We start from the raw sequence: 24486 nt of genomic DNA on the forward strand, positions 1-24486 counted from the left end.
TAGATGTGACAATATGGTTTGCTCTACCACAGGGAACCTAGGTGAAAATGCCACTGGAGCCCAGAGGAAGGCCCTCTCCGGGCATGCTAGGACAGGTGGGTTTCAAGGTATCCAGAGTCGGGATCAGCGTGCGGTAGGGCAGGGTGTATAAGTAGTGTTGAGATCTGGTGGTATGTGAAGAGGAAGGTAGGAGAGGTTGGATGGGGTTATTCAGGGTCAGGTTGGAAGCGGGGCTTAGGTATGCTAGTGTTAGAAGGGAGTCCATTTCCATCATCAGTTTTCAGTACTCAGGCCCTTTAAGGTGGTTGACGAGAAGCAGGGAGATCAGGAGGCCTGTTGTGGTAAGACATGAAGGCATACGCCAGAGGGGGGCAGTGAAGTTGAAAAGGAAGGTGTTTGGATGTAAGTTGGAAGACTGACTAAACTTTATGGAACATGCTGGTGTTTCTTGTTTTCTGGTTAGGCTGCTGCTGTTGCCATATGTCGAGATACAGGGATAGTAAAAGGAAGACAACTTCAGTTTGGGAAATGGCAAGGTCCTTCAGAACATAAGTGAGCAAACACATCTCAGGGATTGAATGAGGCTTGGTTTATAAGATTTAAGAAGACTTGGTAGAAAAGGGCTGAGAGTAGAATGGGGAGCATCACTTATTTTATGGGGTATTTGGCCAAAGAAGATAAGCCCACGGAATCCTGAGTGTTCGGGCTGATTCCCACTTTTGCGGAAGCTCAGCTTTCCTCCTGGAGTCCTAAATGGCATTAGGAGCAGTCCCATGTCACTGTAGCCTTGACAGTGGTCATTAGTTTAGCTTTTTGGTAGCTTCCTCCTGCAGTAAACAACTTGTTTTCTCCTGTTGCTCTGGTGATCTGGTCATCAGAATAGGGAAGTGTTAACTGTGTGGGGTGGGGGGAGGGGGATAAACACTGCATCTGTCAATTCTTGTGTCTAGGGAGGGTGTTCCAAGTGAAGCCTTCATACAGCTTTTCCATTCTGTGCTGGTCTGTCGTTGTGAACGGCACACTTTGTACCCTCATATCTGGATCGCCGAGTCTGATGATCTGACTCCCAAGGATAGGATATCTGGCCTCCTTGGGGCCTGCCTGTTGCTTTGCATCTACCCCCTTGCAGGCCAGAAAGAATTTGGGTGCAAAGTGTACTCAGGATGTGGTCCTAGAATCTGGTTCCGTAACAGCCTCTGGAAAGGCTCCCTAAGTGTTTTGTGGAAATAAATACTCCTGTTTTCTTTTGTGGGCATAATTTCATCGAGAGAGGGAACAGCTACTAGAACTCATTTCCTGAAGTTGCTTTTGTGATTGGCATGTTTTCTGGGCAGAGTGTAACCTATAACCTCTTGGAGCGGGTGGGAAGGAGCAGAGGGAGGAGTGACGCCTGCTGGTGTCCGTGCCAGAAGGAGCCCTAGGGACACTCGGTGGCTTGTGCTCTTTCCTGCTTAGATGGTACTCTTGTCACTTCCCCTGAAAATTGCTCTCATTTTGCAATTTTTTTTCCTATGAAAAAGCGAAAGAGAAGCTTGGCAGACAAGTCTGCTTCTAAATGCACGTCAAGTCTGGCCCCCCACAGTTCCAGGCCCTTTGTACATATTTCTATTCTAATTTTTAGACCTTGGCCACAAGACTAACCTGTGTTCACAGGTCTCAGGGGCAGACCCTGTGGGGTGGCATTAAGGGAGCCACCAAATGGTGAGTGAGGGACCATTCCTTGGTGACTGAGGCAGGAAGGATGAAGTGTTTGGGGAGCCTGCTGCCCCAGGAACAGGCGGAGGCTAGAGCTTCATCTGAGTCACTGCGGCGCTTGGATATGTAGCTCTGCATGAGTTTCCAGGCTGGAAGTAGGAAGACACACCAAATACAAGCTGGATTTTCATATGTATATTAAAAAATCAGACTCCAGGTAAGATGGCTGGAACTGCCAGGGGTTGTCTGTGGGACCGCTGCTGGGGAAGATGCCTCAGCTCTGCTCCAGGTCGACCACCAGGTAGGGCTGGGTGTCCCTCAGGGCCTGGAGGAGCAGATTCTTGCAGGTCAGGTTCCAGGCTGGAGCAAAGCTGAAGAGCTTCCTCATCTTGTTAGAATTGGTGCACTCCGCCCGCACTGCCTGGTACTGGTCCTCTGTCAGGACCTTCCCGTACAGGGCATCCAGCACCCCATCCACGTCTGTGACCCGCGCAATGAGGGCCGCCCGATGCTGCTCCACAAAGTGCAGTGCTGGGGCGGGAGGGAGGAGAGGGGATGAGCTGGGACCAGGGTGGGTGCTGGAGCCTGTCCCTCTTGAACACTAGGCTTTCTTTAGAAATTGCCCTGAATGCAACCCTAAGCGGTGGGGTTCAAGGTGGGCATGCCACCAGGACTCTACCTATAGTGGGATGAGTTTAACTTTGTCTCCCTTTTTCCTCCCAGCCAGGCTCAGCCCCAGGAGGTGTGTGAGTAGGTGGGTGGGAAGGGTTGGCCTAGCTTTGTGCTCTTTGGGTGCTCCTGGCCTTGGGACAAGAGGCTGTGCAGGGGTACGGTGGGGCGGGGCTGGTGAGGTGCCCAGCTAGGTGAGGTTGGGCGTTGAAGGCTTTACCTGGCTTGGCTGCTGTCTGGGGAGGGGCCTTGATCCCGGCTGGCGTGGTTCCGGGGCCTGTAAGAAAATGTTAAGTGGTGTCTCCCAAGTGTTTCTGGGTTCGGGGGTCTCTTGGTCCGGAAGCCAAGGTCAGTACCAAGCGCGGGAAGCCTCCCCAGCAGGAGGATTTTATTAAAGGGTAGGAGAAACAGGAAGCGGAAGCTCCAGGAGAGGCGAACTTTTGGGTTGGGAGGAGGGTGTAGAGGGGATACTGGTCTGGCCCTGTGTGGAGGGGGCGCACTCACCCTTGCGCAAGGTCTCCTGCAGCTGCTCCGCCACCTCCTGCATGCCGATGTTGCACAGCACGAATACCGTGAGCTCGGCACTGTACGCCTCCAGATAGTAGCTGACGAGCTTGTCGGTGAGGTCCACAGCGTCCATGGGCAGCAGAGTCCCCCGTGGGATGCGTCCGTAGCCTTCGCGCAGCGGCACTGAAAGCAGCTTCATCTTGAACTTCTTGAACTCGTCAGCGGTCAGGTTTTCCAGCGCATCCAGGATGGCATCACGCGTGCACCCCATGGCTCCTGGGGTCCCCTGCCGCAGCCGCCGCTTCAGCTCGCTCAGGCAGTCTGCCAAGCAGGAAGTCTGCTCTGGGGCGGGGCCTGGAATTCCCCGCCTTCACTCCTGTCCGTGCCTCAGAGCTTTGCCCTTGGGTGTTAGGCTCCTGACTACCGCGTTCCTTCCCTTTCTCTCCTGGCCACCGGGGGGCGCCCAGATTGCATCCTTTGGCTGGTCTAAGAGGTGGGACCCAGGAGACCCGGTGGAAAAGGGCTCGTGGGTGGTGCCTGCCTCTCCAGGCTTGGACTAGGTAGCACAGATCAGGAACCTGGTTTATTGGAGCACTAAGGCTTAGAATCGTGGAATTTTGGAACCCTGAAATCTCCATGTTTCCTTAAACCTTAGCATCCTCTCTCCCTGTCATAGGATCAGAATCATGGAATCCTAACAGCCACGTAGCTCCCCAAATTCCACGGGTAGATGACTGTGTGCTTTCTCTCTCCAAGCCTCAGTTTCCTTATCCATGAAATGGGGATAATAACACTCATTCACTTAGTAAATATTCCAGCATAACATGGGCTACCTGATGGTGCCTGAAACCTTGCCAAATGCTTCATGGGAGAGCCAGGATTTGGTCCCCCAGGAACTGAATTTCTTGGGAAGTGATGACAAGAGACACTTGGAATGGTTGAGAAAATTCTTGACTGGAGGGAAGGTCATGGGAAGAGAGCTATTCTGGGGTCAGGGGGCTTGACCCAGAAGAGCAGATGAAAGGTGGCTTGGGTTGGTGTAGGTTGGAGTGGGATGGCGTGGGTTGGTGTTGGAGGCCAAGCTGTGCCCAGAATCCTTAATTTGCCCTTAACATGGCTGGGAAGGCCCTGCTGGTCTGCCCCTGTGCACCTCGCCAGCCTTGTCTTGCACCACACCCTGACCACACTCCATCTCTGAGTTCCAACCACACTGGCCTCTCAGTTCTTCAAATGTGCCAGGCTCCTTTGCTTCTCCAAGCCTTTGCACGTGCTATTCGCTCAACCTGGAGCTCTCTTCCCTCACTCTTTGCCTGACAAACTCTCAAGACTTTAGGTCTTAAGTTAAATGCTACTTCCTCTGGGAGACCAGGTTTAGAATCCTTCCAGTTCAAAACACTTGCTACTGATTTGTAGCTCTTACAGCAATTGTGACTAAATTGTAACTGTGAGTATGTTTAGGCACCCACCTCCCCACTAAAACATGAGCTCTATGAGGGCAGGGACCTTGTCTGGTTCATTGCTGAATCTCCAGCATCAAGAGTGCCTGGGACATAGTAGGTACTCAGTGAAGATTTGCTGGATGAAGGAATGACTGAGGCTGTGTTACCTGCAACATGTGTTCCAAAAGCTTCCAGCAGAGTGGCAGGGCCCTGCTCCCCATCCGTGTGTGTGTTGCCCCACACAGGCTGGGTAGTACTATGTGCCAACATCCTTACCATGGGTGGCACTTGTGGCCCAGCGGCTAGTGTTCCCTGGCTCATGGCTGTTCATTATTGTGCCTCTTCACTGGTCTTCGTCCTTGCAGAATCTCCATGTCATTTTGTGCACTGTGGCCAGAAGGCTACATCTTCCTAGCCCACACATTGACGCTGTCCCTCCCCTGCTTGAAAACCTCCTATGACCCCTCAGTGCCCCCAGAATCAAGTCTAAGCTCCTTGGCTTGGCCTTTAAGTCCCTTGCCAGCTTCCTCGGCAGCACCTTCTACCCTGTGAGCCTCTGTACCTCTGCACGTGCAGCACCTGCTCTCTGCTTGGCCTCTCTTCCCTCCTGGTCTGCTTGATGAGTTCCTGCCTGTCCTCCAACATGCATCAGGAGTCACTTTTTCTAAGAAATAGAAAAACTGAGCCCCTATGTGTAGGCTGTGATCCTTCACATGCGTTATTTCTAACCCTTACAACAGTCCCTTTGGGATAGGGAATAGTAGCCCTGTTGTACAAGTGAGAAGATTGAGGCTCAGAGAGGTTGAAGGACTTGCCCAAGGTCATATAGCTGAGGGATCATGCAGGTTGTCTGGTTAGCTTCTGAGTCTGGCCGTTAGCTTCTGAGTCTGGCCGCTGTCTACTCTTACCAGTTGGCTTTACTGTCCTCTGTGCAAAATGAATTATTCCTTGGCCATGTCGGCTGGATGCCCCTATGATGCCTTTCTCACAGTGTTTACCACACAGTGTGTCTGGTCACTCTGCTTTCCTCACCAGACTGAGGACCCTTTCAGGTCCACAGCACCCAGCACAGGGCTTGGCACAGCTCCAGCCTTGATAAGCTTTCATGAAATGACAAAAGAATCCTAGAATCTAGAATCATAGAAACCTGCTCTTTTCACATTTGTTGGAATCTTAGAAGCTGTGGGTGTTTGATCCATGGAATTTAAAAAGCGATTGCCTGATTCAAACCGCACCTCCCCAAAAGAGCAGGGATCGCCTTGGCCATACATGTGGCCATTTTACTGCATCTCTTGAATTCTTGTTTGGATGGGGTGGCCTTGGCTTTACGTAAAACCAATGTAACACATCTCAATGGAACTTTTGGGGCTGCAGGAAATTGCACACTGGGGAGTGTGTGTCATGACTAGGAGGTCTCCTCCTCACACCTGGCTTCCTGGAAGCAGGAGAGCTGAGGATGTGTGTCGTGGTGTGGCACGGTGCCCCTTCCCTTGTTCCTGCTTATCACCACCCAGGGCCCTTCCTCTTGGACCCAGCTTGGCCCCTGGCACCTGACTCAGTCTCATTCCTGCTCACACACATTCATACTGAGACACAGAAGATCCGGCTGTGATTTTTCGCCTGACATGCCTCAGAGCACACGCTAGCACTTTGGTGTGATGTCACAGGGAGCCAAGGGACAAGGGGCTGGAAGTGCAGGAGCATCCTCTACTAGCAGTGGAAGCCTCACTCCTGCAGTGATTTCAGGCTGGAGGTCAGAGAGCACAAGTGACACCTTGTCAGGTGGACATGCTCTATTGAGCCCACTGTAGACTCTCAACTGAGAAGGAGAATCTATTTGATTCTAAAAAGATGTATCAACTATATATAAAATAGATAAACAACAAGGACCTACTGTATAGCACAGGGAACTATATTCAGTATCTTGTAATACCTATAATGGAAAAGAATTGGAAAAAGAATATATATATACACACACACATGTATAACTGAATCGCTTTGCTGTACACCTGAAACATTGTAAATCAACTATACTTCAATAAAAAGTAAAAATTTACAAATTAGAAAAAAGATGTCCTAAGAACCTACTAGATGCCCAACCTCATGATAAGTGATGTGGGAGACTAATAATAGTAATGACAGCTTCCATTTTTCAAATTTACTGTTCCAGGCACTGTGTTAAGCACTTAACATGCATAATCTCACTTAATTCTCCCAACAACCCCATGAGGTAAGTGTGTCTATCCTACCTCACAGAGGAGGAAACTGAAGTTTTCAAAAATTCCTCTGGAAGACTGCACTGGTAGTACATGAGGAAATACAGACGGAGCCACCTGACTCCTGGGCCCAAATTCCAACCTACGTCCTCAAAGTCCCACTCTCTGGCTTCAGAAATTGACAAATTGCTTGGAGAGATAATGTATATGGAAATGTATGCCTCCTCCAGACTGTCCGAATACACCCTTAGGAGGGCACATGTTGCAATACTAGGAATGATAACATTAACTTCCTCCTCTTGGCAGAATGCTCAAGAAACTTACAAAGCACATTCAGAAGACTGTGGAATAGTGGGAAAAACAGGAGATGAGGGGTATCAGACCCACTCAGGTTTGATTCCCAGACCCTCTACCTCTTAGCTGTGTGACTCAGGGTGGTCACAGCCCTTTTCCGGGGTCTGCACTCGCCAGCGCATAGGAAATGAATGCTCTGAGAAGGACAGTGGCTTCTCTAGGGTACCCTAGGGAGGTAGACTCAGAGCCAGCTGGTTCTTGGAGACTGCAAGGCGGTTTCCCCCTGCAGAGGTGGGGAATAGGAGCCCTGGGCAACTCTCTGGGAAGCTGTGGTAATCCCTTCTCCCTGGGCCCCCCTTTTCTGGGGGAAGTACTCCGAGTTCTGAGCTTTGATTCCTGGTAGGAAAGAACCTCCGGGTCTCCCCTCGGGCCCACCTTCTTGCCCCCTGGACTAGGCCAGACCAGTTGTTGGTGGTAAGATGCTTCCTGGGTGTGATCCGACACCTCTACCCCTCAACAAAAGTAACTGATTGCTGGAGCCAGATTGCACCTCCTGGGGTCAGAAGACCATAGACTGCCAGGACATTGGGCAAGTCATTTAATCTCTTTATGCCTCATGGCTTCCTGTTAAGATAGGGAAAATGATGGGGTTGTTATGAGGTTATAAATGAGGTTATGAGACTATAAATGGATTGAGAATTGTGAAGTGCTTGGAACAGGCCTGGCACAGAGTAGGTGCTTTTGTCATTGTTAAAGTTTCTTAACATTCTTCAGTTTCCAAATCTGTGAAGTGGGGATGATGTTATTGACCTTACAGGGCTGTAGGGAAGGCTCGTTGGAACAATTAGTAGTAATAATATCAATATCAACATTTATTGAACATTTTCTACGGGCCTGGCATTGTTGTAAAAGCTTTCTATGAATTAGCTTGTTGAATCTTCCTAACGATCCAATAGTCTCGATAATAATCCTGACATGATCCCCATTTTCCAGATGAGAAAATCAGGTTGATCAAGGTCACACGATGAGGAAAGAGCAGTCAAGATCTGAGCCTAGTGGTGGCAGTCACTGCTTCCGAAGTCCTTGGGTGCCAGCATGCTGTCCTTGCTGTTTATTTAGTATATTATCTAGTTTCATCCTCATAACAACCCTACAGGGATGGTATTATTATCCTACTTATCCTTATATTGTAGCTGAAGGTGCTGCAGCCCAAAAGGGTAGGTGATCTTTCTGGGGACACCCAGCATGAGTTTGTGACACCAGCATTCAGATCCTGCATCTGCAGGGGCCCCGATCGGGGGATTTCTGGCTTCTCTTTGCATTTATCTAATACAAGGAGTTCTCACCTCTCATGGCACTTATCACTCCAGCCGTTGGGAAGCTCTCCCTTAGGACAAGCTGAAATCTGCCCCCTCTGAGTTCTGGGCCTCAGCAATACTAGTCCTCATCTCCTCCTCCCCTGGACATGGTTTTGGGCCCCTTCTTGTCCCCCACCCTGCTGTAGATGATCTATGTCCCTTTCATAGGTCAGAGGTCAGATCTGGCCAATCTACAGAAAGGGATTGAGTTGAGTGTCACCTCCCTTTCCTGGGCACCCACTCCTAGTGACCAAAACCTTCAGCCCTAGCCTGGTAGGGGTGGAAACTCCAGGTGAGATCTATATTCAGGATGTTGACTTTTTGAACCGAAATGAAGTGGCTAGTGGTTTCAGAGACCAGCTCCAGATGTGCTCTCATCCCCACCTGCCTCCTGTTTGGGGAAGTGGAACTTCTCTGGATTTCTCAGGGTTCCGGTAAAAAGCCCTATCTTCCTGAGACTCTTCATATAACCAGAATCCTTCATATAACCAGGATTAATTGCTCTAATCCAAAAGAATGATAAAACCTCACTTATCTCTTCCCGAGAGGCCCAAATCATTACAGCCCGAACAAAGTTCCTAGGTTAAGACCCCAAGGTGCCAGGGAGCCTGGAGCAGCTCCCTCAGCGGGCCAGCATGAAACATGCAAGAACTTCAACGGTTCAAGAAGGAATGAGCCCCAGAACTCAGACAAGTCATAAAAGCAGAGGTGTGCTAGGAGCTATCTGACTCCTGGGGAGATTTGTTTACTTGCCAAAAAGTTGGAGTAAGAAGATCTTTAAGGGGGGCTTCCCTGGTGGTCCAGTGGTTAAGACTCCACACTTCCATTGCAGGGGCCATGGGTTCGATTCCTGGTCAGGAGCTAAGATTCCTCATGTTGCAAGGCGTGGCCAAAAAAAAAGACTTTTAAGGAGGGAAGGGGGACAGCTGCTTCCTTCTCCTTTATAAGCAGGGAAAATAATTCTTCCTTGATTCTCACGTACGGGGTGTCTGGCTACTCTCATGGGACAATTGACCTGGCTCTTGTCGAAGCTCAGACTAACAGAGACGGAGAGTGGTCGAGGGAGAAATGAACAAATCCAGGAAAAGGCTGAGAGGCCAGTGGAGGACAGAGTGAGTCTCTGTATTTATTCATTCACTAAGTATTTACTGAGCACCTGCTGTGTGCCACAGACTTTGTTCAAAGTTGGAGATGAGCAGTGAACAAAATTTATATTCTGGTAGGAGGAGACAGACAAGAAACCAACAAGTAAAATATATCATGTGTCAGATCATGATAAATGTTATGGAGAAAAATAAAAAGGGGAAGGGAGATGTGAGATTTAAAATCAGGGAGGTAGGAAAAGCCCCACTGAAAAAGTGACATGGGGTAAAGATCTGAGGGAGGAGGGGGAGGCAGCCACGAAATAACTGGGGTTTGAAAGAGTGTTCCAGGCAGAGGGGAGAGAAATGCAAAGGCCGAGGCGGGAGTGAGCAGAGGGAGAGGTGAGTGATGACTAGGGTGTGAGGACTTTGGTGTTTTTTTTTTTTTTTTTTTTGCGGTATGTGGGCCTCTCACTGTTGTGGCCTCTCCTGTTGCGGAGCACAGGCTCCGGACGCGCAGGCTCAGCGGCCATGGCTCACGGGCCCAGCCGCTCCGTGGCATGTGGGATCTTCCCGGACCGGGGCACAAACCTGTGTCCCCTGCATCGGCAGGCGGACTCTCAACCACTGCGCCACCAGGGAAGCCCCTAGGACTTTGGTTTTTAAATTGAGATTTGAAGGATAAGCCTTGAGGCTCTCGGCTGCAGGCTCTGGATCTAGTTCATTCATTTATTCAGCTGTCCCTCTATCATTCATTTTCCAAGCACTTAGGGAGGCCCACTTTGCCCCACAGCTTGTGCTGAGCACTTGGAGACACCAACAGGGAAAAGGCTCTCCCCTCAGCCCTGCAGGAATAAAAACTTTCAGGGTTGGGGGAGGTTCTATTCTCCCGCATGTGGAAATAATACTGCCGGTGTGACTTTGGAGAGCCTTAAGCCTGGGGAATAAGTGGGTGACAAGCTGGGGAGGGGGCCACAGGCAGGGAACGGGGGAGGCTGGAGAGTGCGGAGGCTGGGGTGAGGGAGAAAGAGGAGACTCCCTTCAATCATGTTTCTGTCTTTTCCGTGGTATGAGAGGCCCTGTCTCTGCTGGCTCTGAGCTCTGGCTCCAGGCTGGGCAGGGGAGAGGACAGTGGGATGGGCCAGGACAGGTGGCCTTGACATGTGATGCTTGTCCGCTGACAGCTCAGTCCTCACTTTTAGAACGGTTTCCAGAAGTGATGGAAGGGGATGGGCAGGGCAGCTAAATATAGTCCTGGGGCCAGAGGTCAGTCTGGGAGGGTCTGTCTGCTATTCAATGCGGGCCCATCTTCCGTGGTGTCCCTTGTCCTCGGTCTGAGCTCGGTGCTTCCTTCTCACCTGTCTTCAGACACAGATCTGACCCACCCACAGTTAGGCCTGACCTTGACTGGGCCTCTTGCAAGTCTCTCTTTGTCCAAGATCTCCAACCAGACCTGTGAGTCCTGCGGGTCCTGCCGGCCTGGGGATATGGGGGAGGGGAGGGCTGCGGGCCCTGGAGAGGTGAGAGGAGGGGAGGGGGGAGGGGCGCTGGAGAATCTGGGGTTGGGGCTGAGGCCTGGGGCTAAGTCGGGGGAAGGACAGTGGGTAAGACCGTGTTTGCAACCCAGCCTCGTGTTTAGGAACTGGGATTGAGACCGGGTCCCTGATAGGGGCTATTTGGGGGGCCGGGGCTGAGAACCGCAGTTGAGGCTGCCTTTGGGACTGAGAGGGAGTCCCCTTCCCTCCCTTGGCCGGTACCAGAGTCCCTTCCTGTTTGAGATGAGAGGCTTCTATAGGCTGGGGCTCCTCCCTGCGGGGCTGCCAACCCGGCCTGGGGCTGGGGCTGGCCCGGGATTGTGGCTCCGCTGAGCCTCCCTGACCGACACCTCCTTACCCAGGCCCGCAATGTCGGCTGCACCCGGCCTCCTGCACCAGGAGCTGTCCTGCCCGCTGTGCCTGCAGCTGTTCGACGCGCCCGTGACAGCCGAGTGCGGCCACAGCTTCTGCCGCGCCTGCCTGGGCCGCGTGGCAGGGGAGCCGGCCGCGGACGGCACGGTGCTCTGCCCGAGCTGCCAGGCACCCACGCGGCCGCAGGCGCTCAGCACCAACCTGCAGCTGGCGCGCCTGGTGGAGGGGCTGGCGCAGGTGCCGCAGGGCCACTGCGAAGAGCACCTAGACCCGCTGAGCATCTACTGCGAGCAGGACCGCGTGCTCGTGTGCGGCGTGTGCGCCTCGCTCGGTTCGCATCGCGGCCACCGCCTGCTGCCCGCCGCCGAAGCCCATGCGCGCCTCAAGGTGCGGGGCCGGGCGGCCTCCGGTGGGGGGCGGGGGCGGATGGGGTTGTTGGACGGGTCGGGGCCGGGCCGATCGGGCCTCTTGAGCTTCAGGGCCCGGGGCGCATGGAGTTGCCAGGTACGCGGGCAGGGCGGGGCGGCTAGCGAATGGGGGTGCTGATGAGCTCAAGGCGGAGCTTGGCGGAGACCCGAGCCTTGAAGAGGCACTCGGAGACCGACCTCGGCGGGATAGGCGCGCCAGCTGGAGCGCGCCGGAGATGCGGGGGACTCAGCCGTAGGGCGGAGTCTGCGGAGCCGGGGGCTGAGCGAGGACTGAGTCGGTGCCCGCGGCCCAGGCGCGCAGGCTCTGCTGCTGGGCACAGGCCCGGGTAAGAGGGGCGGGGCTGGCCGGGGGGGGGCGTGGTGCTGGGCGGGGTGGCCCCCCTGCGCCCCTGGAGCAGCAGAGCTTGTGCGGGCCTGACCGTCATCAGATGTGGCCTAATCCAAGGGGACCCGGGAGGCCAAGGCACGCCTGGGTACGCATCTCTGTGCACAGGCCCAGGTTGGCACCGAGACCCAAGTCCAGGCTGTTATTGTGATTGGAGCTGGAAGTTCCGAACGCTTCCAGAGCCCACACACAGTTGTGCGCCCCGAGGTTGGCGATCTCCATGGAAGCCCAGCAAAGACACCCAGACATTGGCAAATGGGGACACAGGCACACGCTGGCTCAGCTGTCATACGTATGGCAAATCACACGCATGCAGCTACGGGAGGGTTTAGGTATACACAGGCCCGAGGAGGTCTGTCATGAAGCATTTATAGGGTCGTTGGAAGAATAAACGACAGGTGCAGGGGCGGGAGGAGGCGGGGTCTGGAGGCGTGGAGCGGTGCTCCGTCGCTGTCTCCGCGGTGCAGAAACTGCCAGCGTCTTCTCGCGCTGCTGTTTGGGGGGGTGGGTGGGGGAGTGGGGGGTAATCTTTGCCCACAAACATCAGCGTTGCAATGCACTTCTCCTTGGCCTCCAGACTCCTAGAGGGGGTAGATCCCGCCCTGAGGCTGGTATTCGAGGGCCCCATTCTCTCCCAGGGGCCCAACTTCACTGTACCTCCGGCTTCAGCCTAGCACAGTCCAGCTCGGTGCTGGCTGGTGGTCCCTAACCCAGTGCAGGAGCCTCCTCCACCCAGGAGCCCTCCCTGCCCAGGCTCACCTCTGCTGATAACCACAGAACTCCCATCCTTATCCATCTTTATCTGTGAAGAGAGAACAGAGTCTGTGAAATGGGACAGGGCAGCAGGCAGCCCAGGAGCCTCCAGGGGGCAGGTGGGGTGGGATACAGTCTGCCAGGGTCTGTACCAGCCCAACCCTAAGCTGCAGAGAGGGGCTGGCTGGAGGTCTGAAATGGGGATCCCTGGAAGGAGCCTGAAGGAGGAGCGGGGCAGGAAGCCTGGGGTGGGACTGAACACCTGGGTCCTTGGGGAGGAAGAGGGGCTGGGTCGAGACCATGTGCCAGACCCAAGTATGGTTGAATGGGATCTGCCGGGTGAGGGGGACACTCACACCCCCCTGAAGCCGTGCTGCCTCCTCCTGCACGCCTCGGAGTAGGAGACAAGCCTGTCGGTAAGATCCACCACACGCCACGTCGTGGAGCACTGCTCCCCACGCCTCCTCACTGCGGGATGTTCCGAAAGTCTCTGTGCAGCCCCCAGCTTCTAGGGTGGCATTGTGCTTGGTCCCCATGGCTCAGCCCTTCTGCCCATGAACCTCGGATGGCTGAGAGCCACCAGGCCCACCCTGTCCTGCAGCAGGCAGGGCTGTGGCCCTGCAGGATGTCTGGGGCAGGAGACTGACCTGGCGGCTGGCCACGGGAGCCCATGGTACAATTCCAGTGGGGATTCATCAGCAAACAGTGCTTAGAGGGTCTCCCAGCTTCCTTTAGGGGGAGGTGGGAAGGAGGCTGCCAATTTGTCACAACCAGAGGTGAGGTGGGGATGACTGTTCCCATTCTGCAGAAGACCAAACTGAGGTTGGAAGCCATGGAGGCATGGCTGATTCCAGGGCCATGGGTCTGATTCCAGGGCCGTGCACCTCCCAGCAAACAGTGACTTTGGCTGGAGGTATAGGAACTCCCCTACACCTGCATTTCAGGAATCACAAACTGACAGACCTAGGGTAGGAGCTGACCCACAGATATGTTTGGTTCATTCATGCAGAAGACATTTTTATTAAAATGTCTACCCCAAGAGCGCACCGGTGTGCAGGGAGGCTGATTAGGGCGTTTTGCTAAGGTTCTGCTTTTAAGTATAGGGTGAAGGCCAGGAATAGGAGGAGGCTGCATTTCTTCTTTTCACATCCTCTGCTCACCACTGAAACCTGCTGTGTGCAAAGCCCCTGCCCCTCCAGTGGAGGAGACCAAACCACATTTGTGATTATCATCCTCACAGAGACCTGTGCTGGGGGGCTGTCTGCGGAGGGGATGGAATCAGGGAAGGAAGGCAAGGCTAGGGAGGACTTACCTAGCCAGACCACAGGAGGGTGAAGCATTCTAGACCTCAGAACCAGTACCGGCAAGGGCTTGAGACCAGCGAGCGTGTATGGTAAGATGCCAGTCTGGCTGGTAGAGAAGCTGGCGCTGAGGCTGAGCCAGAGGGAGCAGGTTAAGTGGGGGAGGTGGGCAGCAACATCACTTCTTTATGTCTTACCCCCCAGACGCAGCTCCCACAGCAGAAGCTGCAGCTGCAGGAGGCATGTATGCGGAAGGAGAAGAGTGTGGCTGTGCTGGAGCATCAGCTGGTGGAGGTGGAGGTGAGGGGCTCCGCACAGCAGAGCCCGGGGACTGGGGGTTTAGGCTGGGGGTTCCCGGCCAAATGTTTTTGTCTGTCTGTCCCCACAGGAGACAGTGCGTCAGTTCCGGGGGGCCGTGGGAGAGCAGCTGGGCAAGATGCGGTTGTTCCTGGCTGCACTGGAGGGCTCCTTGGACCGCGAAGCTGAACGTGTACGGGGTGAGGCAGGGGTGGCCTTGCGGCGGGAGCTGGGGAGCCTGAACTCTTACCTGGAGCAGCTGCGGCAGATGGAGAAGGTGCTGGAGGAGGTGGCAGACAAGCCACAGACTGAGTTCCTCATGGTGAGCACTGGGTGGCTTTCCTCTCTGCCCCTCAGCCAGGGTTCAGGTCTCAGAGACCTCATTCCATTGTCAGGCAGGGACCCTGAGGTCCAGAGAGGGGCAGGGGAGAGCCAGTGTCACACACTGAGGAGGGGTGCACCCCAAGATGGCCATTATGGTTGTTTAAGTTGGGCACTGCACAAGGACACTATATCTAAGTGGGCACCATTCATATCATAGATATTGTAGGTCTGCATATTTATTAGGACAATTTTTTTACCAGGTGGAATTAGTTTCTTGAGGAAGGGGGTACTTTATTCATTTTTTAAATTAAAAAAATTATTTGTATTTATTTTATTTTTGGCTGGGTTGGGTCTTCGTTGCTGCACGCAGGCTTTCTCTACTTGTGGCGAGCGGGGGCTACTGTTCGTTATGGTGCGCGGCCTTCTCATTGCAGTTGCTTCTCTTGTTGCTCTAGGCATGCGGGCTCAGTAGTTGTGGCTCGCAGGCTCTAGAGCTCAGGCTTAGTGGTTGTGGCGCACGGGCTTAGGTGCCCCGTGGCATGTGGGATCTTCCCGGACCAGGGCTTGAACCCGTGTCCCCTGCATTGGCAGGCGGATTCTTAACCACTGGGACACCAGGGAAGTCCCAGGAGGGTACTTTTTTCTAATTCACACAGAGGTAAAAGGCTAAGGGCGACCTTGAATTCTAGGTTTCTTTTGTCTTCTCTGATTCTTCCTGGTCCCACACTTAGCATTTCTGTGGTCCACCCCACCCTCAGGAGTCCCCAGTGTCCCCACTGCCTGCTCAGCTCCATTCTCTTTTTCTCTCTTTCCAGAAATACTGCCTGGTGACCAGCAGGTGAGATCAGCCTGGCCCTGCCCCCTTTCCCACTTTGCCCTTGTCTGCCAGGGACACTGGCTGGCTCACCCTCTACTCGCATTCAGTCCACTGCGATTCCCCTGCACTTTGTGTGGATGTAGAAAAGAACCCAACCCGTCCTTCTCCTCAGGGACCTCCCAGACTGGTCCTGGAGACAGACAGGGACACAGCACACAGGAATCACTCAGTGCTGCCGTGGAGGGGAGGGGGTGGCCAGGGCAGGTTTTCCGGAGGTGTGCATTGTAGAGTTGGATGCTGAAGGAGTGAACAGGAGTTGGCTAGGTTAAAGAGTTGGTGGAAGAGCATTGCAGGCAGAGGGAACAGCAGTGCAAACCGCTAAGAGGGAGGGAAGATGAAGCTGGTGAGGCAGGAGGGGCCCAACTGTGAAGGGCGGAGGAGCTGGACCTTATCCTAACAGAAGGCTTTAAAAAAATTCTAGTAAAATATTCATAACATAAAATTTACCATTTTAACCTTTTTTTTGTTTTTGGCGCGGCTTGTGAGATCTTAGTTTCCTGACCAGGGATCGGCAGTGAAAGCACAGAATCCTAACCACCGAACCACCAGGGAATTTGCCATTTTAACCATTTTTTTTAGTGTACATTTTAAGTTCAGTGGCATTAAGTACATTCATGTTGTTGTGTAACCATCACCGCCATCCATCTCCACAACTTTTTCATCTTCCCCAACTGAAACACCAACAGAGGTGTTTTAAGCCAGGATGTGATGTGGTGGGGCTGGTGTGGGGGGGACCCTGGAACTCCACCGTAGCACGCATCCTCCTCTCTTCTGGGTACTCCCGCTTGCCCTCCCCCAATCCCGTGCCTCCTCCAGGAAGTCCCTTCGCACACACCTCCCCCCCCCCCCCCACCAGGCTGCAGAAGATCCTGGCAGAGTCACCATCACCTGCCCGTCTGGACATCCAGCTGCCCGTCATCTCAGATGACTTCAAATTCCAGGTGTGGAGGAAGATGTTCCGAGCTCTGATGCCAGGTACTGGGAGGGTCTCGCTCTGGGTTTGCGTTTGTAACTGTGTGGTTGATGGGAGGCTCCGGCCACATGCAGAGAGGCCTCCCAATTCCAGCTGGGGAGGTCATCCAAGAAGGGCCCACTGCCCCTTTCCCTTGGGGTTTCCCTGCACCTTCATAACCTGTGCTCAGAGAGGGATCTGAGAGGGCATGGGGTTTTCAGGTGGGTGACTGACATGGTGAGGACACTGCTTACTGAAAGGATGTTGCTGCCGGCAGCAGGGGAGGCTGGGGCCCGGGTTTGAGCCCTGCGCGATCCTTGGCCCGTCCCTGCCCCTGTTGGCCAGTGGAGATGATGATCCTTGCTAACTGGGGGCTGAGGACTTGCAGAGATGGAATCCTGTGGTCAGACACTGACTCTGGCCTGTGGCTGGGGAGGCCCAAGGGCTCAGCCTCCTCTCCCCAATAGCTAAAGCACATTGGGGTGCTGCAGGCTCCAGGCTCCAGGACACGTACACAAGGCTGGTGCAGCCCTCACTTGTGGGAATGGAGGGACCTCCATTTTATCCAAGAGAAGACTAAGGCCCAGAGACTGGATCAAGGCTGAGGTCACACAGTGGGGTGAGGTAGGGACTTGCCTAGGACCGGGCTTCCTGACCATCTCCTGCTCTGGGGCCTTAGACGGCGAGTGACATGCCTTGTATCAACTTACTCCTGCCCACAACCCTGGAAGGAGGCAGTTATGGCCTCGTTTTACAGCTGAACAATCTGAAGGCCTGAGAGGTGTGGTCTTTGGCCCCCACCAGTAAGCAGAGAGGGGCTCACTTCCCAGAGATGCCGGGAGGATTAGAGGAGAGGAAGCTGGCCCACAGGTGGGTGGGCAGAAGGCTCGCGGGAGCCACACCCGCAGGGCCTGACCCTCCTCCCTCCCGTGGCAGCGCTGCAGGAGCTGACCTTTGACCCGAGCACGGCCCACCCAAGCCTGGTGCTGTGTGCCTCGGGCCGCCGTGTGGAGTGCTCGGAGCAGAAGGCGCCGCCGGCCGGAGAGGACCCGCGCCAGTTCGACAAGGCCGTGGCGGTAGTGGCGCACCAGCTGCTCTCCGAGGGCGAGCACTACTGGGAGGTGGAGGTGGGCGACAAGCCGCGCTGGGCGCTGGGCGTGATCTCGGCCCAGGCCGGTCGCCGCGGCCGGCTGCAAGCGGTGCCCTCGCAGGGGCTCTGGCTGCTCGGGCTGCGTGAAGGCAAGATCCTGGAGGCTCATGTCGAGGCTAAGGAGCCCCGCGCCCTGCGCACCCCCGAGAGGCGGCCGACGCGCATCGGGATCTACCTGAGCTTCTGCGATGGCGTCCTCTCCTTCTACGACGCCAGCGACCCCGACGCACTCGAGCTGCTCTTCGCCTTCCACGAGCGCCTGCCCGGGCCTGTGTACCCCTTCTTCGACGTGTGCTGGCACGACAAGGGCAAGAACACTCAGCCGCTGCTGCTCGTGGGGCCCGACGGCGGTGGCGAGGCCTGAGCCACTCGCCGGGTTTGGGGAGGGGTGCGGGGCCCTGCCGGCCTGGAAGGAGAGACGGGTCGGGTTGCCGGGCTTGAAGGCAGGGCGGAGGGGGTTGGGGACCGGGGACTCCAAGCGTTCTGAGAACTTTGGGGTTGGCATGAACAGGGGACTGCCAGCCAGGGGTTGGGGTGGTGGTGGGAAAGGGAGATCTGAAGTCAGGTCAGTGGGGGAACTCCACTTGGGGAACCAGGAAAGCCCAAGGGTTCTGGGAAGAAACAGATTGGGGAAGGGTCAGGGGGCTTGGGGAGAATTGCGGGGAGGAGCTGGAGAACTCTGTAGAGCAGCGGTCCGCAACCTTTTTGGCACCAGGGACCGGTTTTGTGGAAGACAATTTTTCCACGGATGGGGGTTGGGGGCGGGGGTGTGGGGGATGGTTCAGGCGGTAATGCCAACGATGGGGAGCGCAGATGAAGCTGCGGCTGGCTTGCGTGCAGCCCACCTCCTGCTGTGCGGCCCCGGTTCCTAACGGGCCACAGACTGCCACTGGTCTGTGGCCCTGGGGGTTGGGGAGCCCTGATGTAGAGTAAGGAGCCCCTGCAGCCTCACACTCCGCTCCCCCTTGGGGGCCTCCACTGCCAGGGTCCAGACTCACTGTAGCAAGAGGCCTTCCACTTGGTGATTCCCCAACTGGAGCATGCATCAATATCACCTTTTCAAAGCACCTAAGAGTTCTGGTTCAGTACGCCAGGGCAGGTCAAAAATGTGCCTTTCTAACAAGTCCACAGGGGGCACTGATGCTACAGGTCACAAGCAGGATCACACCTGAAGCATTGCTGACTTAGCTAGCCCTCCTTCTGTTCAGTCAGCTCTCTGTTATAGAGAGTCAGTTATCACATAGCTATCAGCTATGAGGCATGGAAAACCCAAAACATATTCCTCCATGCAACAGCTGTTTAAAAACTGCCACAGGGCTTCCCTGTGGAAGCCATTAACAGTGGTTAAGAATCCACCTGCCAATGCAGGGGACACGGGTTCGAACCCTGGTCCGGGAAGATCCCACATGCCACGGAGCAACTAAGCCTGTGTGCCACAACTACTGAGTCCGCGCGCCTAGAGCCTGTGCTCTGCCACAAGAGAAGCCACTGCAATGAGAAGCCCACGCACCGCAATGTAGAGTAGCCCCTGCTCGCTGCAACTAGAGAAAGCCCGCGCTCAGCAACGAAGACCCAAAGCAGCCAAAAGTAAAAACAAACAAATAAATTAATTAATTAAAAAAAAAAAACCCACCAGAGCCTGTGCTGGGTGAATAAACTGACCCCCAATTTTTTGCCCTTTGTCTCTGGAATATGTTTACTGAGTGTCTAGGACATGGAAGAAATTCCCCAAGTTGCCAACAAAGAGAAAGAGCCTGAAGCTAGCCCTGCCCTGGGCCCTGGAGGATAGAAGCTCCCACCTCATCACATCCCCCACCCCGCAGTTGCCTCCTCAAAAGCCAACTTTTTTTTTTTTTTTTTAACTCAAAGCCCTGTTTCTTGGGTTTTGGAGTAACCACTGAAGCCAAGAGTGGGAGTCCCTCTTTCCTGGAGGGAGAGGTTTTTGGGGACTCAGGCAGGTGGGACAGGTGGCTGCTGCCTCTCTCATCCTAAGGGAGGGTGAAGGCCTGCAGCCATGCATTGTCACCAGTGGGCCTGCTGCTGCTGTGTGAAAAGGCCTGGGGCCCCCTGGCAACTGTGGGGATTTTCTGGGGGTGGGGGGAGAGGAAGGTGGGCAGGATAAGAAAGGCCTCAAGACCTGGCTGGGGGTGCACTCCTGGCTGCGTCTCACAGAGGAGGGCCTCTTGGGCCCTGGCTCTGGGACACAGAAGAGAGGATTCATTTGAGAAGCTCTTTCATGCTAGAAAATAAAACCATAAAGTAAAGGGATTCTTTGGTTGTCGAATCCAGCAGCATGAATAAACGCGATTATATTCCGACTCCTTCCTCATTGAATCTGTGTGAAGAGATGAATGACCTATTGCTAGGCAGTATCCTCTCATGGCCAGTCCAGCCTTCAGTCTTGATCCATCAAATCTTTTTAAAAACCCAACTGTGGTCATGTGATTCAGTTGCTCAAAACTTTCAAGGACTCCTAGTTTCCTGCAGGAAGAAGCCCCCAGTCTTTGGCCTGGCTGCCCGCGCGTGCCGCTCGGCTTGTGCGATCTTAGTTCCCTGACCAGGGATTGAACCCGAGCCCTCGGCAGTGAAAGTGGAGTCCTAACCGCTGGACAGGGAATCCCCCCTCCAGCCTCATCTTGTGCCTCGTGTACACATACGCCTATACTCTGGCCCTACTGAACTCTTGGGGTCCCTGTACACCCCATATTATGCAAGTCTCCACAAGGAATGGCTTTTCCTTCCCCCATTCATCCTACAAGTTTCTCCAGAAACACATTTGTTAGCTTCTCTTGATCCCAGCACCTCTGTACAATGTGCAACCACTGCACTGAATCCCCATCATGGGTGCCTGGGGAGGGCTGGAGGCTCTTGGGCCCAAGAGCCTCCAGCCCTTTTCTAGGAAATGGGTACTCTGAGACACAGATGCCAAGACAGGATTAAATGTGCAAGGATTTTTTTCTGAGGGAAGGCGCCTGTGAGAGAGAAAATGGGGCCGTCAGATTGTGATGCCCGTCTGACCCCGAGTGAAGGAGAGAGAGAAGGTTGGGTGGATGTGTCCTTGACTGTTGTGGGGACTCCTCCAGAGAGCTGCCCCCGTGAGGGGCCATGGGTGTCCCTGCCTTGCTTGAGGGGGCAGACTGCGGGGACAGGTCTCATGGCTCTCAGCGGCTGCCCTCAGACATTTGCTCCACTGAGTTGGAGTTACAGCGGGCAATTTTCTTTTGTTGGAATTACAGTGGGAAACTTCCTTTTCACAGCCTTCACAGGTTCTTTGTGTGTAAAGTCAGCCTGGCTTGGCTGTGTGCATTGAGAGAAATGACCCGGTGACCTTCCCCATGGCTGACTGAGTGAGAGATGGAGTCCCTGAGCCAAAGGCAGTTGTGATGGGACGAGTGTGTGGGAAACTCTGCGTGATCCTTGTTGGATGGAGGTCACCTGGTTCAGTCAGGATCTCCCTGGGGCTGGAGGAAGGGGAAATGGGAACAGAGATGTGGATCCCTCCAGCAAAGGATCAGAATCTCTTCTTTTAGTATTAATATTTCCCCCTTTGTGGACACTTTGGGAACCCATTGCAACTGGCTGCAGAGCGGTTTGCTGTGCCTCCTGACTTCTGTGTGTCCAAGAACAAACGGTCATGCTAAACTGCGGGCAAAAACATTTATTGAGAGCTTGTTTTGTGTCAATAACTTTGTATTCAATATTTCATTTATCCTCATAACCCTAGGCCTCACGACAACTAGCATCTCACTAGGCTGCCAGGCTCGGTTGCCTCTTTCCCGGGGTTCGAGTATCCCTGGGAACATGATGGTCTGACCCTGAAGGATGTACCACAGGTGCATGGTATGTCCTGGAGCCTCACCTTTACGCCAAGATCCTTCTTCTTTTTCTTGATAATGGCGGTGGTGGTGGGAAAGTTGTGTTATTCAACCAATAGGTAAACATTGAAAACATCATGTTTGTATCAAAAGAAACATTATGGAGTACAGAATTTGCGCAGATTTTTGAGATTAAACAAGAGATGTCCACAAAGTTTTGCCCTGGTGCTGGCTGTTTGGATCTAGACTTTCAGACCCTCAAGGATATGAGTTCTTAAAATTATTTTAAAAATTAAAAAAAATATAAATAATACATGAATATACTTAATAATATTTTACAAGGGGAAAGTTCTCTGCCCATGCTTTCAAATCCTAATTTCTTCTCTTCCTTCCTCATCAGAAATGATCCCCGTTGTCAGTTTGGTGAGTAGTTTTCCAGGATTTTCTGTACATATATGTGTCCCACAGATAATATTGATATATAATACAGTGTTTTTCTTTCTGTATAAGTGATGTCGTACTCTATATGAGTATGACATACTATTCTACATATTCTGCAACATCCTTTTTTCAATTCAGTCATACAGACAGGAGATCTGTCCATGTTACTATATAGAATGTACCTTCTCCTTTTTCATTGCGGTGTAGTACTCCACTGTGTGAATGTGTCATAGCTTACTTTATCATTCCCTGATTGGTTGGTATTTGTTTCTAACCTTTGTTATTACAAACAGTGCTGCAGTTAACATCTGTGGGTGTGCCTCTGTGTGCACATGTGCAAGGGTTTCTTCTCTAGGGTAGGTACTGAGTGGTAGAGTTTCTGAGTCCCAGCATGAGCATCTTAAAAATTTTAATGGTGTCACCATAAAATTGTGGACTTGAAGAAAAAGTGGTGGAGTGGAAGGATTACATGGACATGAAGTGGTTAAAACTTCAAAGCTGTTGGACTTGAAGGATTACATCAGGAAACTATCTTTTATCATTGGGTTCAGCCATGCTCTGGAGGACTGTATAGCTTTTGGGTCATTCTCAGCTATCAGAACAGTCATTCTGATGTCATTTTCGGGTATGAGAATGCCCAGTCCAGCATAATTCAAAATTTCAACATCACTGTCAGTTTAAAGCCACCACTTTCCACTTCAGTGGAAAAGGGGGTGGGGATCGAGTTTTTCACTCTCCTCTCAATCCCCTTCCTTCCCCCAAACCCTCCCCACCCCTGCTCTGCTGGCTCCTTCAAGGTTCAGGTTACTTAGAGGAAAAAGAGGCAGAGTGACATATGATTGGTGGTGGCTCTAATCTGGGACCCCTGTCATGACGGGCATCCAAATACTGCTGCTTTCATGGGAGGTGTTGTTGGGTTCTTCAGAGGTGATGTAGGCAGACAATCTCGGGCCCTCCTGTGACAACCCCTCAGCTCCTGCCCTGCGTCCCTGCGCCACACACCTGCAGTGGTTACACTACTCCTGGGTCCCTTTGCCAAGGCAGGTGGGCGGCTGCCCCAGGCAGGGACCTATCACACCTTGAGCCCAGTTACTTTTGTCCGCATTCACTTGGCCTAGGGCTTCTTACCTAAAGATAAGGGCGTGATCCTATCTCTCTCCTTGCCTCACCATCTTGGGCTGCTCCTGTATACTCTGTCCCTCCTTTACAGTCCTCCAGATGGGAAGCCAGCGTCAGTCTCCAAGTCCATGTAGGTCTCCAAGCCCAGGTGACATGTGTCAGGTTCTCCTAAAGTAAGTCAGAAAGAGAAAGACAAATACCGTATGCTAACACATATATATGGAATTTAAGAAAAAAAATGTCATGAAGAACCTAGGGGTAAGACAGGAATAAAGACACAGACCTACTAGAGAATGGACTTGAGGATATGGGGAGGGGGAAGGGTAAGCTGTGACAAAGCGAGAGAGAGGCATGGACATATATACACTACCAAACGTAAGGTAGATAGCTAGTGGGAAGCAGCTGCATAGCACAGGGAGATCAGCTTGGTGCTTTGTGACCGCCTGGAGGGGTGGGATAGGGAGGGTGGGAGATGGGGGAGAAGCAAGAGGGAAGAGATATGGGAACGTATGTATATGTATAACTGATTCACTTTGTTATAAAGTAAAAAAAAAAAAAAAAAAAAAGAGAACTTCTGGCCAGCCTTCATCTTTCCAGTTCCTGCAGCCCAGGGCGGGAGAGCTACCTCCAATCTCCATGAAGGCTTCTTTTGGGAAACCCTGTCACTTGCTTCCGGGTGTGAGGAACCCTCTTTGGGGAACAGGCAGGGAAACCTCACAGCTCTCTAGTCCATCCAGGTGGGTGATGTGGGTGGAATTTGTGGGGCTGGACCTGATCTCTCACTAGGAAGTCCCAAAGGGTATGTCCGCAGCTCTCTTTAGAATATGGGGCAGTGTATTGATCGTGATCACGTACTGTCCTCAGCTTTGGGACTTTAAACAAAAATTGTCTCTATCAGTTTATACTCCAAACAGCGCCAATACAAGAATATAGTTTCCCTAGAGCTTCTCCAGCACTCAATATTATCAAACTCAAATTCTTTTTTCTTTTTGCCAATGTGGTAAGAAATAAATAAATAGTATCCTACTGTTCTTTTTTTTAAAATTTTTATTGGAGTAGACTTGATTTACAAAGTCGTTAGCTTCAGGTGTCCCACTGTTATTTTAATTTATATATTTTTCATTACATGTATTTATAGACCAGTTATTTTTCCTCTTCTAAAAATTGCCTGTGCATATCACTTGCTCCTTTTTCCTAATGAGTTATAGTGGTTCTTTATAAATTCTGCGTACATATCTTTTGCCTACTACATACATATGTTGCAAGTTTTTTCTCCTAATCAGACAGTTTGTCTTTTGTTTTTGGAATTCTATGCCTTGTGGGTTTTAGAGAAAAAGTTTTTGAAAAGCTCAGGCCCAAGTGTCTTTTGCATGGGTATTTTTGTGCCCTCAGGGTACCTGAACAAGGATAGGCGCTTCTCTTTAAGCTGTGAGTTCTTTCCAGCAGGAGAGGGCTTCTAACTCTTGGGCATGTGCTC

The 24486-nt window shown here is 52.9% G+C and overlaps 2 protein-coding genes across 2 annotated transcripts; one reads left to right on the forward strand and one right to left on the reverse strand.

The window, feature by feature from the left end:
• Positions 1 to 1875: 1875 nt before the first annotated feature.
• PYCARD (PYD and CARD domain containing) lies at positions 1876 to 3198 on the reverse strand. Its single transcript, XM_004268724.4, has 3 exons — positions 2869 to 3198; positions 2585 to 2641; positions 1876 to 2226 (listed from the first exon to the last, which is right to left on the reverse strand). The coding sequence occupies exons 1-3, from the start codon at positions 3140 to 3142 to the stop codon at positions 1970 to 1972; spliced, it is 588 nt and encodes a 195-aa protein (XP_004268772.1). The 5' UTR covers positions 3143 to 3198; the 3' UTR covers positions 1876 to 1969.
• A 12-nt stretch (positions 3199 to 3210) lies between these two features.
• On the forward strand, positions 3211 to 21663 carry TRIM72 (tripartite motif containing 72). Its single transcript, XM_049698827.1, has 7 exons — positions 3211 to 10715; positions 11158 to 11554; positions 14239 to 14334; positions 14423 to 14653; positions 15471 to 15493; positions 16389 to 16507; positions 17421 to 21663. Exons 2-7 carry the CDS (start codon positions 11165 to 11167, stop codon positions 17996 to 17998), a joined length of 1437 nt encoding a protein of 478 aa, XP_049554784.1. The 5' UTR covers positions 3211 to 10715; positions 11158 to 11164; the 3' UTR covers positions 17999 to 21663.
• Positions 21664 to 24486: the final 2823 nt, after the last annotated feature.

Source organism: Orcinus orca, chromosome 16, assembly GCF_937001465.1.
Source record: "Orcinus orca chromosome 16, mOrcOrc1.1, whole genome shotgun sequence".
Classification (NCBI taxonomy): Eukaryota; Metazoa; Chordata; class Mammalia; order Artiodactyla; family Delphinidae; genus Orcinus; species Orcinus orca.

What these genes read in the sequence shown, in the direction of transcription:
- PYCARD (XM_004268724.4), bottom strand. Translation starts at nt 3,142, where the DNA reads ATGGGGTGCACGCGTGATGCCATCCTGGATGCGCTGGAAAACCTGACC. An exon ending in GCAGGAGACCTTGCGCAAGG is followed by an intron (nt 2,642 to 2,868) that starts GTGAGTGCGCCC and finishes ATTTTCTTACAG; the next exon opens with GCCCCGGAACCACGCCAGCC. An exon ending in CCAGACAGCAGCCAAGCCAG is followed by an intron (nt 2,227 to 2,584) that starts GTAAAGCCTTCA and finishes CTCCCGCCCCAG; the next exon opens with CACTGCACTTTGTGGAGCAG.
- TRIM72 (XM_049698827.1), top strand. Translation starts at nt 11,165, where the DNA reads ATGTCGGCTGCACCCGGCCTCCTGCACCAGGAGCTGTCCTGCCCGCTG. An exon ending in CACAGACTGAGTTCCTCATG is followed by an intron (nt 14,654 to 15,470) that starts GTGAGCACTGGG and finishes CTCTCTTTCCAG; the next exon opens with AAATACTGCCTGGTGACCAG. An exon ending in TACTGCCTGGTGACCAGCAG is followed by an intron (nt 15,494 to 16,388) that starts GTGAGATCAGCC and finishes CCCCCCCACCAG; the next exon opens with GCTGCAGAAGATCCTGGCAG.